General features: G+C 35.2%; 1 protein-coding gene across 2 annotated transcripts; it reads right to left on the bottom strand.

The window, feature by feature from the left end:
• Window positions 1-3,574: 3,574 nt before the first annotated feature.
• Window positions 3,575-12,469, bottom strand: LOAG_17141 (the record flags this gene model as incomplete). 2 transcript variants are annotated; one of them, XM_020449800.1, is made up of 20 exons in its annotated part: window positions 3,575-3,761; window positions 3,885-3,986; window positions 4,135-4,301; window positions 4,510-4,693; window positions 4,979-5,276; window positions 5,536-5,813; window positions 6,084-6,251; window positions 6,509-6,658; window positions 6,978-7,122; window positions 7,356-7,543; window positions 8,530-8,877; window positions 9,061-9,300; window positions 9,709-10,052; window positions 10,149-10,308; window positions 10,506-10,619; window positions 11,020-11,106; window positions 11,463-11,647; window positions 11,863-11,928; window positions 12,209-12,370; window positions 12,445-12,469. In XM_020449800.1, the coding sequence occupies 20 exons, from the start codon at window positions 12,467-12,469 to the stop codon at window positions 3,678-3,680; spliced, it is 3,495 nt and encodes a 1,164-aa protein (XP_020306617.1). In that variant the 3' UTR covers window positions 3,575-3,677. The 2 variants fall into 2 exon arrangements, with proteins under 2 accessions (XP_020306617.1, XP_020306618.1); XM_020449799.1 differs by having other exon boundaries at window positions 9,709-10,308.
• Window positions 12,470-14,596: the final 2,127 nt, after the last annotated feature.

Raw genomic sequence — 14,596 nt, forward strand, 5'->3', positions numbered from 1 at the left:
ATATATATATATATATATATATATATATATATATATATATATATATATATATATATATATATATATATATATATATATACATCGCATAAATACCTAACTTGTGGATGCTTGCAATTTCACGTAACTCATTTGCTTTTAAGCAGTTTAAGAAAATACTGTATGAATTACACGAAATATTTCCCTGAATACCGTAACCAGCAAATGAAGATCTCACCAAGTTTGACGTACATCTTTGCTACAACCCGGAAATATTGGTGTCTACATTGAAGATTGAGCGAATTTGCATCAATACCTAACATTTGCACCATACTTTCATCTTGGGGTTATCCTACAATGGAATGAACTGGATACAAAGTTCTCCAAAGTGGAACAAACTGGCTAACTTACCCGTATCTTTCATCCTTTCAAGAAAAACTTTTGTATGGCCCCACGCATCAAATCCGCGAACATTTTCCAATAAACGAAAACGTCAGATACATTGGATACGTGTTTACCCTACAGTTCATTTCCTTTGTGTGACATGATGAATGCTGAAATCTTAGACATAGAAAATTCGAAACCCCTCTCCAATATATCTCATCCATCACTGTCTTGCTCTTGATTATACCAGAGTAGACTTCGAACGTTACAGAAAAAAAAAAAAGTGATGCATAAGCTAACTGATGCATAAGCTCAAGCCATTTATCTGAACAAGCTAATTTGGATTTGATTTAACCGCTTCCAAAAATAAGCAATAATATCAGAGAACAGTTCTTATCATTTTAACGATAAATTGATTTCTTTGAAACAATGGGGCTGTAGTAGCTAAGAAAGTTATATATTTATCAGCAGCCTCCTCAAATACCCGAGCCAATTTCTGATTTTTAGCTCTTTAATTAAATGTTTTTCCTGTATACTTACATATCTGTTGTAGATAACGTGCTGCATACATCATTTTTTGGGGGATTTGGAAACTCTCTAGACAACGTATGATTCCATTTATACTTCTACCATAAGAAATGTGTAGAACTAGACTTTCCCTTTTCCTGTATCCCGTTCTGTACTGTTGTCGAATCTGAGAAAAACTATGCTTATAAGAGTATTTGTTGCAAGGATCAGAAGTGCACCTCAAAGTTACTGGTGCTGCTTGTCCCACGTAAGCTTAACACAGAGAGCGCGTTGAAATCGGAAGGAAGAAGCGGGAGGGACAAATCGCGCTGAATCAAAAAACACTCCCGATCAATAAAAGATTTAATTGTTACCGAGCACGAAATATGTCCGGAAATTACATTATTTAAAAAAGCAATTACTGAGGAATGAAATGTTACATAATATATAACAGGCCTGAGCGTAACTAACCGGGTATATATATCCTTCTCAGAAGCTCAGTTATGCCGGTTACTGGAGTTGCACAAGTATATATATATATATATATAATATGGATGTTTCTCTCCATCAGAAGCCCCAAATTAGCAAATTGGCAAGATCAATTTTACCTGACATTTGGTAAATATTTCATAGTGCCAATTGGCACAGCCAAAAACTGGGCTGATGCTGTCACGTTTAAGAGTTGAGAGTAACACCCATAAATCTAGCAACCAAGACCATGGAAAACTGGATTATAATCATGAACACTAGACGACTTCTACTAAAACAAGAAGAGGCTTGCATAAGATGTAATAATAATGTAATAATATGCGTCAAAACATATACGTCGGGGAATGCAAAATTAAACAGAACGAATGGAGAGAGATTACTGGGTGAACTAAATTCCTGATACTAGAAGCTAATCTCATTATTAGATGCTTATGGGAGACCTTAAGCGGATATGCTGTATCATGAAATAAGGAATGCAATGGAAGGACTTGGAGCATTTATCATGTCCTAACACAAAATTTTAATCAGTTATCATGAAAGCTTTCGCTAAAGTTATGGTAAAATTCAATTTACTCACAAATTCCTTTAAAACTTATCAGATTTCAGAACAAGGACGATGAAAGTCAGGGACGCGTTTTCCAAGATCACCCATAAACTAAGTATATCACATCCACAGTTCATTCCAAAACACACCATTTCGCTTATTACATTCAAAAAACAAAAAAAAAGTTAACATACCACATTGCGCAAATATATTAAGATACCGCACAACCCCCGAAAATGGTGTCGCTAATCGAATGAAAACAGTGTAATTTGTTTCCGTTACATATGATCCCATGGTATGCGTTCGCCTTACGTTCATTTTAAAAAGTACACCAGATGCTAATAACACACATACAATAACATCAAATATGAAGGATAAATAATTAAATTTTGTAAACAACTCTAAATTGAACCTGCACAGTTTTTTAAATAATAATTTGGCACAGTGAAAAATGTTACTAGTACAGTTAAATTTAACAAACGAAATCAATCATGAAAGAACAACGAAAAAAGTACAAGGCAACTCTTTTGATGATGTAGTAAGTAGCGCAGCTGTCCGGATAAATGCAGTTCAAAAAGTATTCAAAAGAGTAAAAAGCAAGTACCGAAATGCACATATTCAAACTTATTAGTACAGTTAGCGTACGCAAATGACTAGCAGTAATTTCACTCAAAATTCAATGACTAAAATACGAACACTCCTTCCACTCCACAATTTGAATTAATTTTAATTAATCCCAGTTTCTTTGAAAATTCCAATTATATGTGGACTTTTGGAATCAATTTTCAGCCACAAGAAAAAAACTGAATCAAGACATCACTGATAACCAAGGTTGTATCATCAATAATATAACTGAGACGAGATGGGAAAAAAAAAAAAGAAAAATTGAACATTTCTGAATAATACGAATGAGGAAAACAATACTACGAATGCTAAACTAACAAAAATCTTTGGCATAGCATACGGAGCAATAAGAAATAACGTGATGCAAAAAGTCACGACAAACAAATGCCCCGTAGCAGCAGCAGTAATGCATGTAATCACAGTTGGCATTTTGTAACATATAATGGGTTCTATCGGCTTTGAAGACAAAAAAGTACGAGAACAATTATGAGGTATCATCGAAACATTTTAATCTATACTTTATCTGTTGTAGTGATGTGACCTCTGTAATAACTCTGCCTAGTCATATTTTGATGGTTTTCCCTGAGGTTTAATTATGTTAAACTTTAACTTCATTAAAAATAAAATAAATAAAAATAATGTCTAACTGCTTGCTATGGCATATTCCTCAATAAACACAAATACATATTTCACGTAACCACACACGGTATTTAGATAACAAATTGAAATGTTCAGAAAACTAAAAACCCATTGCAAACAAACATGCCAATTATGGTAGTTCATGTAAGCATTTCATATTTGAACCATTCGTGGAAACAAATTTAAAAATTTAAATTATTCACTTACAGTTACGAGACACTGTATAAGGCGTTGAAACCCATATTAGACTACACTGTATCAATTAAATAAAAATGAAAATATTTCAACATTTAACAGTTTGAACGTCTTCGGGCCGGTTTACATCTAGCGGAAACGACTAACTCGGAATAAAGATAAGAGCATATGTTATACATATTAAATAGTGCAAAAAATACAAAAAAAAGCACCAACGGAATGAGCAATTTGTTGAATGTAAAGCTACGGCAAGAATCGAACCGGTTTTGCAAGATAAACTGCAAGACATCAGGACCATCTTTCTTTTGAAGTTAATACTTCATTGGATTGGATCGATCGCACTGGTATCCATATCCGGAGATGGTGAAGGTAACATCATGTCCAGCCAATCCATACCAATGTTCTGAAACTACAGTCCAATACATTAGACAACTGCTCAAGTGATGGGAGGATAAGACGACACATATACCTTTAAGAAATGTAATGTTGCAGTGTCGCGAAAGAAATTCAAAAGAAATCCACGAACCTGATCTACAACTTGGTTGTGATCAAAGGAAACCATTAATGGATCATTCTGGTTTGACGTCCGCTCGTCTAGGTTATTCGTCTTTTCATTAAGAACATCCGGCTGGAACAAAATCCTTTCAAATATATAAAAATGCGGAAATTATTCACAACATCGTCATTTTTTGCAAAGAAATTGTAGAAATTTGAAGGAATATCAAATCAATTTACATTTAAGAGTCAAAGAGTGAGAAAAAGAATTAAAAAATCACGCTGTTAATTGTGTATTGCTCGGCAGCCTGTGAACAAACCGATGTTGCTGGTATTGCACAGTCATGTCGGAACCAGTCATCACCTAACAGTGTTGCCAGCTCATCTGATCCATAAACTGTTCCTGTACCAAAATCGAGATTATTTGACTTCAGGTCATTAGCTCCTGCTAAAAACAAATCAGTTTATGGTTATAAACAATATCAATATTTTCAAAGTCGGGAAAATGGAATTAAAAAAGTACGGCAATTTCACACGAAAATTTTAACTCTAATTACTAACGACATTAATCTGAAAACTCTACTGCAATATCTATTCCCTGAGGCACGCAAAAGTAACTGTTTTAGCGAACCATTCAGCAGTGAACAAATCCAAACCTTGATCATCACGTAAAACATCCATTAGGTCATCGAAAGCCTGGTTTTTCGAATACTGGAAAGTTTGTGGCGCACCAACAGCTCCTTCTTCGAATACTTCAACATGTTCTTCAAAATGAGTATCAGTCATATTAGTTTCCATCTGTTTCGCGCTGTAAGGTGTCGAAGATAATGGGGTTTTGGCCTGAAAATGAATCAGAAAAGAAAAAGAAAGATGTGCTCATTCATATTATCACCATTTTCCAAAAAAGGACAGGCTGAAAGTTAACAAACAACTATTTCATATTTTCACTTCATATTTTTATCAATCAACTGAATATCTTGCTTCACCTGTTTTTTATACATTTACCCATCCCTTTGGCAACTGTTACCAATATTATAAAAAGATAAAAATAGAAAAAATAGAATTCTTGGCAAGCTTTAAAAGTTATTAAACGAAAATTATAGTATTACAGGTAAATAATCTTACCACATAAGGTTGAATTAGCTGGTCACAACTTGGTAATGCGGTAGGATTACTGCCGCTTTTGCCATCAATCCGGCAACTACCGCTTTCATGTTGTCGAAGTGGGCTAGATATTGTTTTCTGGATTTGAAATTCTTCAGAAAAACAAGACGGCGACGACACCACGTTTGTTTTTGACCGTTTTTCAGCATCACTTTCCATCAAAGCTTTGGAGGCATTCTCCAACACCTGTTTGAAAATCTCCTCCATATCAATACTACCGGATATTTTCTCCTGTGAATCTGTGTTGTCAGCTTTTAATCTGAAACAAGAACAAAAAACAGTTGTCAACAGCCCAGGAACATTCCTAAGAACCGATCTCATACAGCAAGACTTTTTTAACCAAAAACTTCCAGCAATTATTTTTTAGGAAAAGAAGTAATAGATCATGAAGAAGCACATCCTGTTGGGCAAAATCTCTTTTTAAAGCAATATGAATCATCCTAAATGATAGATAACTTTAAATATTATTAACCACATGTTACTGTTACCACTAGAGCAAAGAATGTTTGAGAACTCGCCTGTTAACATTATTCTTCTTCCGACTTTTAGGTTTCGGGTGATGGGTGCTCGTTGGTACATATCGTTGTAGTTCATCTTCACTGATAACAATGACACCGGTTTTTTGCTGTGATGTATTTTGAATTGACTCCATGGCTATATCCGCTAATGAAACACACTGATGTTGTGAATTACCGACTGTTACTTGTTCAAGCGTATTTGAATCTACCTTCATACTGTGCTGTACTTCCGCCTCACAACTCGGATCCTCACTGACCTGAGCCGCTGCAGCCACAGCCTAAAAATATTTAAATTCTAACACTTTAAAAGTAAAAAAAAAAAAAAACTGAAAACATGAACCGAACATATTAACGTACAGTGTGACTCAGAAGCATTATTTATCACTCAAAACTATCCGGAGGAGAAATGTGATAAATGAAGAGCGAAGGGAGTTGCTGAAGGGAAGAGGAAGACGATGGTCCCATTGTTTACCCTAGCACAGCATGAAAAACATTAATGCAGTTGTCGTAACAGAAATTGTGAAAAATAACAATACAATGAAACACACATGACTTCTTTCAAGCTGATAACGTCTTAATAACTGGACAATAAGAAGTGCAGTGCGTGCATCCTGCTTGATCAAACGTACGATATCTTGAACTGCTTGTTCAACATGCAGTTCTTCTTGCAGTTTCTCTTCTGTTGAAGTCAAATTTTGTTGTTCTGTTATTTGAGCCTGAAAATAACCAAAACATGAGAACTGATACATCAACTCTATATTAAGCTTAGAAAGTAGTAGAGAGAGCGAATGTGTAGCGCATGATGAGAACTAAACGAGAAATTTGATTTCATGATGAGCTCAAACTCCCTTCCAAATTTAGTGGAAATAATTCAGTACAGCAAATTAACTTATCAACTTACAGAAATTGAGCTTTTCGAATAAAGACATTGGAAAGTCTTCGAAAAGTCGGGTTAAGAAGGAGGAAAACTAGCCTGCATCTGCTGTTGCTGCAGTTTATGCTGCAAGAAAAGTTGTATATGGAATTTATTCAAGTGTTTAATATCCAGTTGATTAAGCCACAAATCTGCCTCAGATTGCTGCTGATTACCTTCCAGTTGGGCGTCTTCCTGTCTTTTTGCTTGCTGAAAACATTGCTCATAACATTCATTAGTTGGTAAAAGTGAAATAACAGTTAAATGAAGGTTGCAGTGCTAATTTAATAATACACTTTTATTCATACAATATGTCGAACTATTCGCTTCATACGATTAATAATGCAGTGAAGAATCAAAATATCCGATGAGTAGAAGTTTAATTCCTGATTGTACCACAGTCTTCTGATTTTGCAAAACTAAATATTCTGATGATACATAACAATTTCAACTGTTACAGCCATTTCTATACCTATCATATGAATCATATGATTCCTTACATAGTTATATGCAATTTTCAAGCAAAAACCTGTGCTTTCTTAGCAGCAAGGATTACTTGCTGTTGATGTTTTAGCTGCTGCTGGGATCGATGCAGCTCCTTCTGCAATTCTTCAATTTTTCGTTGCTGAAATCGCAACATTTCTTCATGGATGGACAATGTCGTTGCAGACAGCCTGTAAATAAGGTCTTTCAGAGAGTCATATCAAATAAGAATTTCGTCTGCTCTTCATCTTAGATGGAATAAATCTAGAGAAATTATAAATTTGTTAAATGTTGTTACAATACACTGGACAGTTTTGGCCAAAGTACCCGAAAAAACTATTTGAAGTAAGACCGACTCTTAAATTGAATAAAAACATCCTCGGTTGCCATGAAATCAGAAAAATGAAGAAACCAAGTAGCTTACAAAGCGCTCGTGTCACTTGGATCAATATGTGGAGGGTATTTCTTTACGGTTGCTTTTTCAGAATTATTTGGTGGTGATGGAATGTCCGGTGAACTACCACTGGCCGAATCTGCCGTAACGGGAGAACAGTGCGGCTGTGCAGATTGCAGCGGTGGACAGAGTGCATTTTGTGATACTGTTGTTCCATCCTGAATATACTTCTTATTTCCTACTTTCAATTGGACATTCTCTCATTTCAATAACACGCATATCTGCATTAAAATGTAGTGGCATCCGAATGCTATAATTAGAAATGCCACTGAATTTGTGGAAGTGTAATAGACTACAACATCAAACAATTTAAACCATTACAACAGGCTATTCTTCTCCCTTGACGATATTTAAAACAGCAAATGATGTCCTTTACACTTTTGGGTGTGAATTGCCAACTGTTCAAAAATACTGGCTAATGTCAATGATCAATTACAGGCACTTCTGTTACGTACGTTATTCATCTATCTTTAAACTACTTTTTACGAAACCAATTTCTTCATCCAAATTATAGCTTTCAAACAAGCCAAAACTGCTGACATAAACACATATTTAGAAACATAACAAAATCTTTCACTACAAACTTATCCAACAATATTTATGGATCTTCGTTCACGTAAACCATCCAAACTACTCAAAAAGATCTCTCTCTCTCTCTCTCTCTCTCGGTTCGTAATAAAAGGAGAGAGAATCGCTGCGACATAATTTCGACGAACCAAATGTATTGCTGTTTTTTGGCATACATCCCTTTTCAAAACAGCAAGATCCATTAAGCAATGATTGCTATAAAACTCGAAGCAAAGGGTCTTTGATTATTTCCCCTTAAAATTTCCAAAACATTTTCTCAAAATTTTTTATATTTGCTTTTATCTGCATTCTATTCAATAGAAATCTTTGCAATGAATAGAGAAAACAATGGCAGACCATTCCCAACTTTTATTTACTAAAATAAAGATGGTGCGTGTTGAAATACATTGTTGAAACTTTCGGCAGATATTTTCCAGCCTGCTCAGATATGTCCCATTTGCTACTAGTCTCACATCATAATGAAAACATTCAGGTAACATTTGTAATACAACATCCATAAACACTATTTCCATATCACACCACACAGCAACATTCACTTTCCATAAATAGCAGTTACCTTTGAATTATGCCGCGTAATGTTACTACATACAAGGAATTGACTATGACAGTTTTGCTGCTTTACGGCAGAAGAACGTGCAGCTGTTCCAGTTTCGGTATGCTGAATCTGTGCTTGCGTCTGTTGATGCTGAGTGCTACGTGATGGTGTTTCAGTCACCTGATGTGATGCTCCTGTTAGATGCTGATCAGGAGAATTGGTAGATCGAGGCAAGCGGCAACTGAGAACTGGATTCCCTGGCATCGTGCCTTGCATCAGTTGAGTTTGCTGCTGTCCAGTCTGAGATGAGTGCATAACGTGAGGAGAAGCTTGCTGCTGTTCAACAGAAGATGCTCGCACCAACGTGAACTGGAAATAATTGCTTTGCGTATAAAAAGAGGAGAAATGTGAAATGAAGTATGGTGCCGGTCCCAGAATTCCAATACCACAAAAATCCCAAAATCCTGCATAGAAATCAGATTCTGGAACTATAACTTCTTCGCGACAATTCAGCCAAACACTCCTAAAAATTCGAAAAATACATCAACTTACTTGTCCACCTGAACCAAGTTGTGCAAAACTAAAAGTAGGTTCTGTTTGCACTTGCTGCACATTTTGCGTTACTTCCGCGGTAGTTGAAAGTTGCTGCTGTGATCGGATACTGGTAGATTGGCTTGTGGTACCGTTCAAAGTAATGTTAGTCGTGAGCGGATATTCCGACGACATACAACAACACTGCACACTGTGCGGTACCGTTGCTGTTGCAACGACTGCGCCACTGGCATCAACAAGCTGAAACAGAATGACTTCATCGAAGTTTCGAGATTAATCACTTATGTAATGGAAACTATATAACGAATAAGTCCTATCCAACAGTGACTGATGATTTATTAAATCACATGAATGCAAACTGCTTGTGATCATTTAATGCTACACGTCTGTTGACAGTAACACACGCATGACCGTTCATAACCTACCAAAAATCTCATGGTATTCCTCAATCATCAAATTTTTCCCACTGATCAATCGACAGTAATGTGCTTGGCATTAATCATAAAGCAGCAGCAATATCTGAATTTGAATCAAGCCCTCAGCAGACGTCCTACCATGCACCGGCACTGCCCAATCAGCACAATTTCCATACCACAACGGAGGAGATCAAATCAAGTTCTACCCGAAATAGATGACAGAAAAAAATACATGCAAAACTTGGTGCTGATGTTGTTGTGCTGGAGGCAGTTGTACGACAAGAGAGTGCTGCTGCGCTGATTGAGTCCGCTGTACCAAAGGTGAAGCAGAATATTTGTGAGCATAGTCACTAATAACATTGCTAATAGGAGGTAACCGACTCGACTGTGTTGCGACATCAAGAACTGGAGATGAGACGGAAATCAAATCGGATGAGTCCATTAACGCAGTTCCACTACAGTGATTCAAAATCGATTCCTCGTATGGTCTTAATCGTTCCAGTAGTTGCGGCTTTGCACCGGAAACGGGCAACTGACGCTTTTTGCATTCATTTTTGAGATCTTGCACGCGATAGTCTGCAAGACGGATTCTTGGCTTTTCATTATCACTCACAGAATTAACGGTTCCAGATGAAATCCCTGAATAACTGAAATTAGCACTGGAACACTGACAACACTGCTGAGTTTCTTGCATTTGTTCGGATATTACCGACTGCATTCCATTCTGAACACAATCTGTACCAACTAACGAACTTTGAGCGGATGTTGTCATACAGGGTGATGCTGCGCTCGATGTAGCACATTCATCTGGACAATGTCGACCTTCCTCTTCCTGGAAATCATTGTTTTAATACATTTGGTCATCCCAATTTTAAAACCCGAAGATAAAAAATCATATCACGTGAGAGCTAACACCGGTTTGTTCATGTAACATGAGTATCTTATATTAATGCAGAGTTTTTGGCCTATGCCATTACGATGCATTTGTAGAACTTTTAAAAGTCAATAATATGAAATTTCTAGAGTAACCTGTGAGATGCCGAGAGCTCGGGACTCTTCAACCTCACGCTGCCATTGTAAAAACAACTGTTGCTGTTGAAGTAAAAGATCGTAGCTACTTTGCACTTCACGCGTATTCTCATTCTTCAAAAGAAAAAACAACATCAGCCTGTTCAGGACAAAAATATTTAGGATATCATCTCTACCAACGAAAAAAATACACCTCCACTAACAAAAGAAGATGCATTTCAATCAATGTTCTCTGCCACTAAATATAGTTCCAATGATAAACATCTTTTAAAGAAATCCGAAAAACTGCTTAACACTTTCATTAGGACTGAAATGAACAGAACTTTTAAACCCAATGTAGGAAAAAATCCTCATTAAACTTTGTGTCGACTTAAATTAACTGTGTCAGTCCATTATTAAGTTTAACGTGATTTCGATTCGTAGTGAGCGATGTAAGCGGAATATACGTCATTTCCGGTTCAAATCGACCAAAACCATATTTTTGCAAGAAATTCGAAAAAAAAAATGGACGTACCTGTTCACTGACATTTAACAATGAAGCATTATCGCTAATGTAAGACACACCATGAGTCACCAATGCATCATTTATACTTTCCGCACTCTGAACAAACGGAAACTAATTAAAAGAAAAATCTGGATGTGACGCCATCATATCTAATGATGTAATACACCGAATGTAAAATGATGAAAGCTAAAATTTACGTTTATTTCCTGTCGAATATGAACTTTTCAGATAATCTGTTAGAATCAAATAATGAAGTTTCCTCTTTCCCAAACAAATTTCCCATGTAATCTGCTCAAATATACCTCATGCTAATTAAGCTTTTTACAAACGCATCAACATATACTCTTATAATATCCGTTAAAATGTTGTGCAATTATACTAATGAGTCACATCTCTAACCATCAGTTGTAACTTTCAACAATAATAATTAGTCAGCAGGATGACAAGCATACCTGGTAATCTGTAGCGGAAGAATCCTGCAATTTTAACTTTGATCGAGTATTCGGTGATGGTAACGTTTGGTCATATGGTGTTCGATACTGTGAACCTTTTTTACGAACTTTTGATTTGGCCAAACAAACATTTGGTAGTTTTCTTTGATAAGCACATGCTGGTGTCGCGGATATTACCTCCATCTCTATACAATTACTATTTAGAAACCATAAAATATATTTGAATGTAAAATTCAAATGGGTGATGTGAAATCAAATTAAAGCTGCGTATTTTATATTAATAAGCTATCTGTGCATATTTCAAACAGCAGCATGATGAGTACACCTTTTCCATTTATTTCGCTATAATTAAACAAGCAATCAAAAATGAAAATTTTCATGAAAAAATTGATGAAATTACCCGATTGCTTCGTTTCGTTTTTACCCACTTTGCTTTGGGTAGTTTTCGTGAACAACAAACGGCCCTCTAAAAAGAAAGAAAAGAAAGATTTTGAAGCTACTCCAATTAATCAGAGCAAAATTTTTTTTCTTTGTTAGCAGCTAATGGTATGACAGTTCCTCGATATATTTATTCTACAAGTTTCACTTATTTTTTAGATCTTGAAATTTTTTCAAAACTTTGAACATAGAAAAATACTGCTTTTAAAACCACGACTTCAAACCACAACGGCTTTTGCGGTTTTGAACAGCACAACCATCTACCGATATGATACACAATAACCCTGCTTCAAAAAAACTTGAATAACCTTGTATTGCTTGCTCCAGCTCCGCATCAGCTTGTAAAATTTTTTTGGTGATCAGCTCGAGTGGACCAGGTCGATGTTGCAATTTTTTGTTCAAATCGTCTTTCAGCTTACAGCGTTTCAGCTCCTCGGCCTTCCGCTGAATAGATGGATCCGCATTAGACGCTATAATATGTCGACATTTAATTACTATAACATATTTTTACTTTTTTTTAAAAAGCAAGACTTTGACAACCAACAGTGCCACAAAATCTGTTGCTTCATCAAAATCCAAAGCAAGGTGAATAAGCTGCACTAAATACCAGCCGATTTTGATGGGAAATATATGAAATGTTTTGAGAGAATTCAGTAATGAATTTATGGGGTCAAACTACAGCTAAAAAATGTAGAAGTCACGAGCAATTGAACATGAAAATTTCAAAAAAAATTGAAAATATATTTTCAATAATAAACTGAAGTACAAATAAAAATTCGTATTTCCTTCACCAGTTACCGGGAGTATTAATTCAAATAGAAGTGGAATTAAAGTTTTCCGAAAGAATCGGAGATCACTTTTGCCCATTCTACCGAAAACCAAAAAATGGACAAATCAAAGCAAAACTACTTACATATGCAACTTTCAAATGTTTACGGTAAAGAGTAAAGCGAAGAAAGATTTGCCTAGTTATTACAGGATATGTGACAAACCAATTAATAGCAAAAAATAAAATTCGTAAATCTGAAATTCGTAATATTCAATAAGCAAAATGCATTCAAATCTAGGATTGACAACTGCCAAAAAGAATCACTTTTCATATTATAACAAAGTTGAAAATTACTTGATTAATCAATTCGGGGCAGGATTACATAAAGAAAAAAATGGAACAAACAGAGACCAAGTTCAGGTAAACAACGATATTCTTGTACAAATCAAACAAACTTGAACCAAATGAAAAAATTACCAGTGAGTAGGATGTGTTGTGTGACAAGCTTTTGCTTGGAGGGACGCTGTTCGATTTTCCGTTTCAAAGCGTCACGTTCTTTTGATCGTAAGACACTCTTTCGTCTGTCGCCTCCTTCCGCTACAACACCAGAAAATTGAAATATCAATTATTTATTTGTTTAAAAGCGCAAAAATCGATAATAGGCTTGTCAAAACATGTCATGATCAGATGTGGAGAGTGATCGATAAATGAAGGCACCAGTGTGAGGGATGGATTCTGCTTACTCAATCGGCCTGTGGTAAATACTTTGAGACAACTTCCGGATCCAAAAGAACGAACAAAACAGCCTCACAACATTCTAGCATTAATGGACCGACTTTCAAAAGCAAAATTATCGTTAGATTTGCTAATAATCGATATAAACTGTCAAAGACAATACGAAACTATGAAACTCTCCCATTAAAGCGATTTGATCCGATCAGTGGTAAAAACGAAATGTCTAGGGTCGAGATTAAAAAGATAAGAGGAGAAAGAGATATTACCTCAGGTTTGAAATCAGTTCGAAAACCAAACTATTTAGTCTGCATTCCACTTACCAGAACAACCCACACAGACAGATATTTGATTATTGAACAATGTAAAAGAACTCTTACATCAACATGTGAGAAAAAAGGAAAATAGGTATTAATTTTCACCTTTCAGATCTACTGAACGGATCCAAAACACAGGACTGAACCTTAATCGGAATATAAGCACATGAGTAATAACTACAGTGTAATATATCATCAACGAATTATAGCTCAACTATAGCGTAAAGTACATTATTAAGAAGCCACGTTACAAATGATAGTTGAATTAATTAAAAAGCTATAAACAAATGGGTGGGTCATCGAATTGGTTGGGAAGAGATTTACTTCTACGTTTCTACAAAGTTCGACAGATTTAAAATAGAATACGATGAAATATACAATTTTTTATTGCAAAAATCGATCAAATTGGACCATAGTATGATAGATATCCTCCATTTTCTATTATCATTTTCAAATAATCAAATTAACTATTCATGTATTATTTTAAGCGTTAAGATTATGATATCTTGTACTCTGATCACGTAATAAGAAAGGAAAAGAGAAAACAGAACAAGAAATCTCGCGAGAAAAAATCATCAACTGAATTAAAAACTACGTAAGAGGACAATCATTGCTGGTTGAAAATTAATGCCTTCTATGACATACTGCGCATAATATTGGTTTATTTTTCTGAAATTTTACTTTTGCTACAAGAAAAAAGAAATTGAATTAGAACAATAGTTTATCTTTCTATCTTACCCATCTATCTACCTATCCATATTTCTCTCTCTCTATATATATATATATGTATATATATATATATATATATATATATATATATATATATATATATATATATATATATATATATATATATATATATATATATATATATATAT

This window comes from Loa loa, assembly GCF_000183805.2.
Source record: "Loa loa unplaced genomic scaffold supercont3.44, whole genome shotgun sequence".
Lineage (NCBI taxonomy): Eukaryota > Metazoa > Nematoda > Chromadorea > Rhabditida > Onchocercidae > Loa > Loa loa.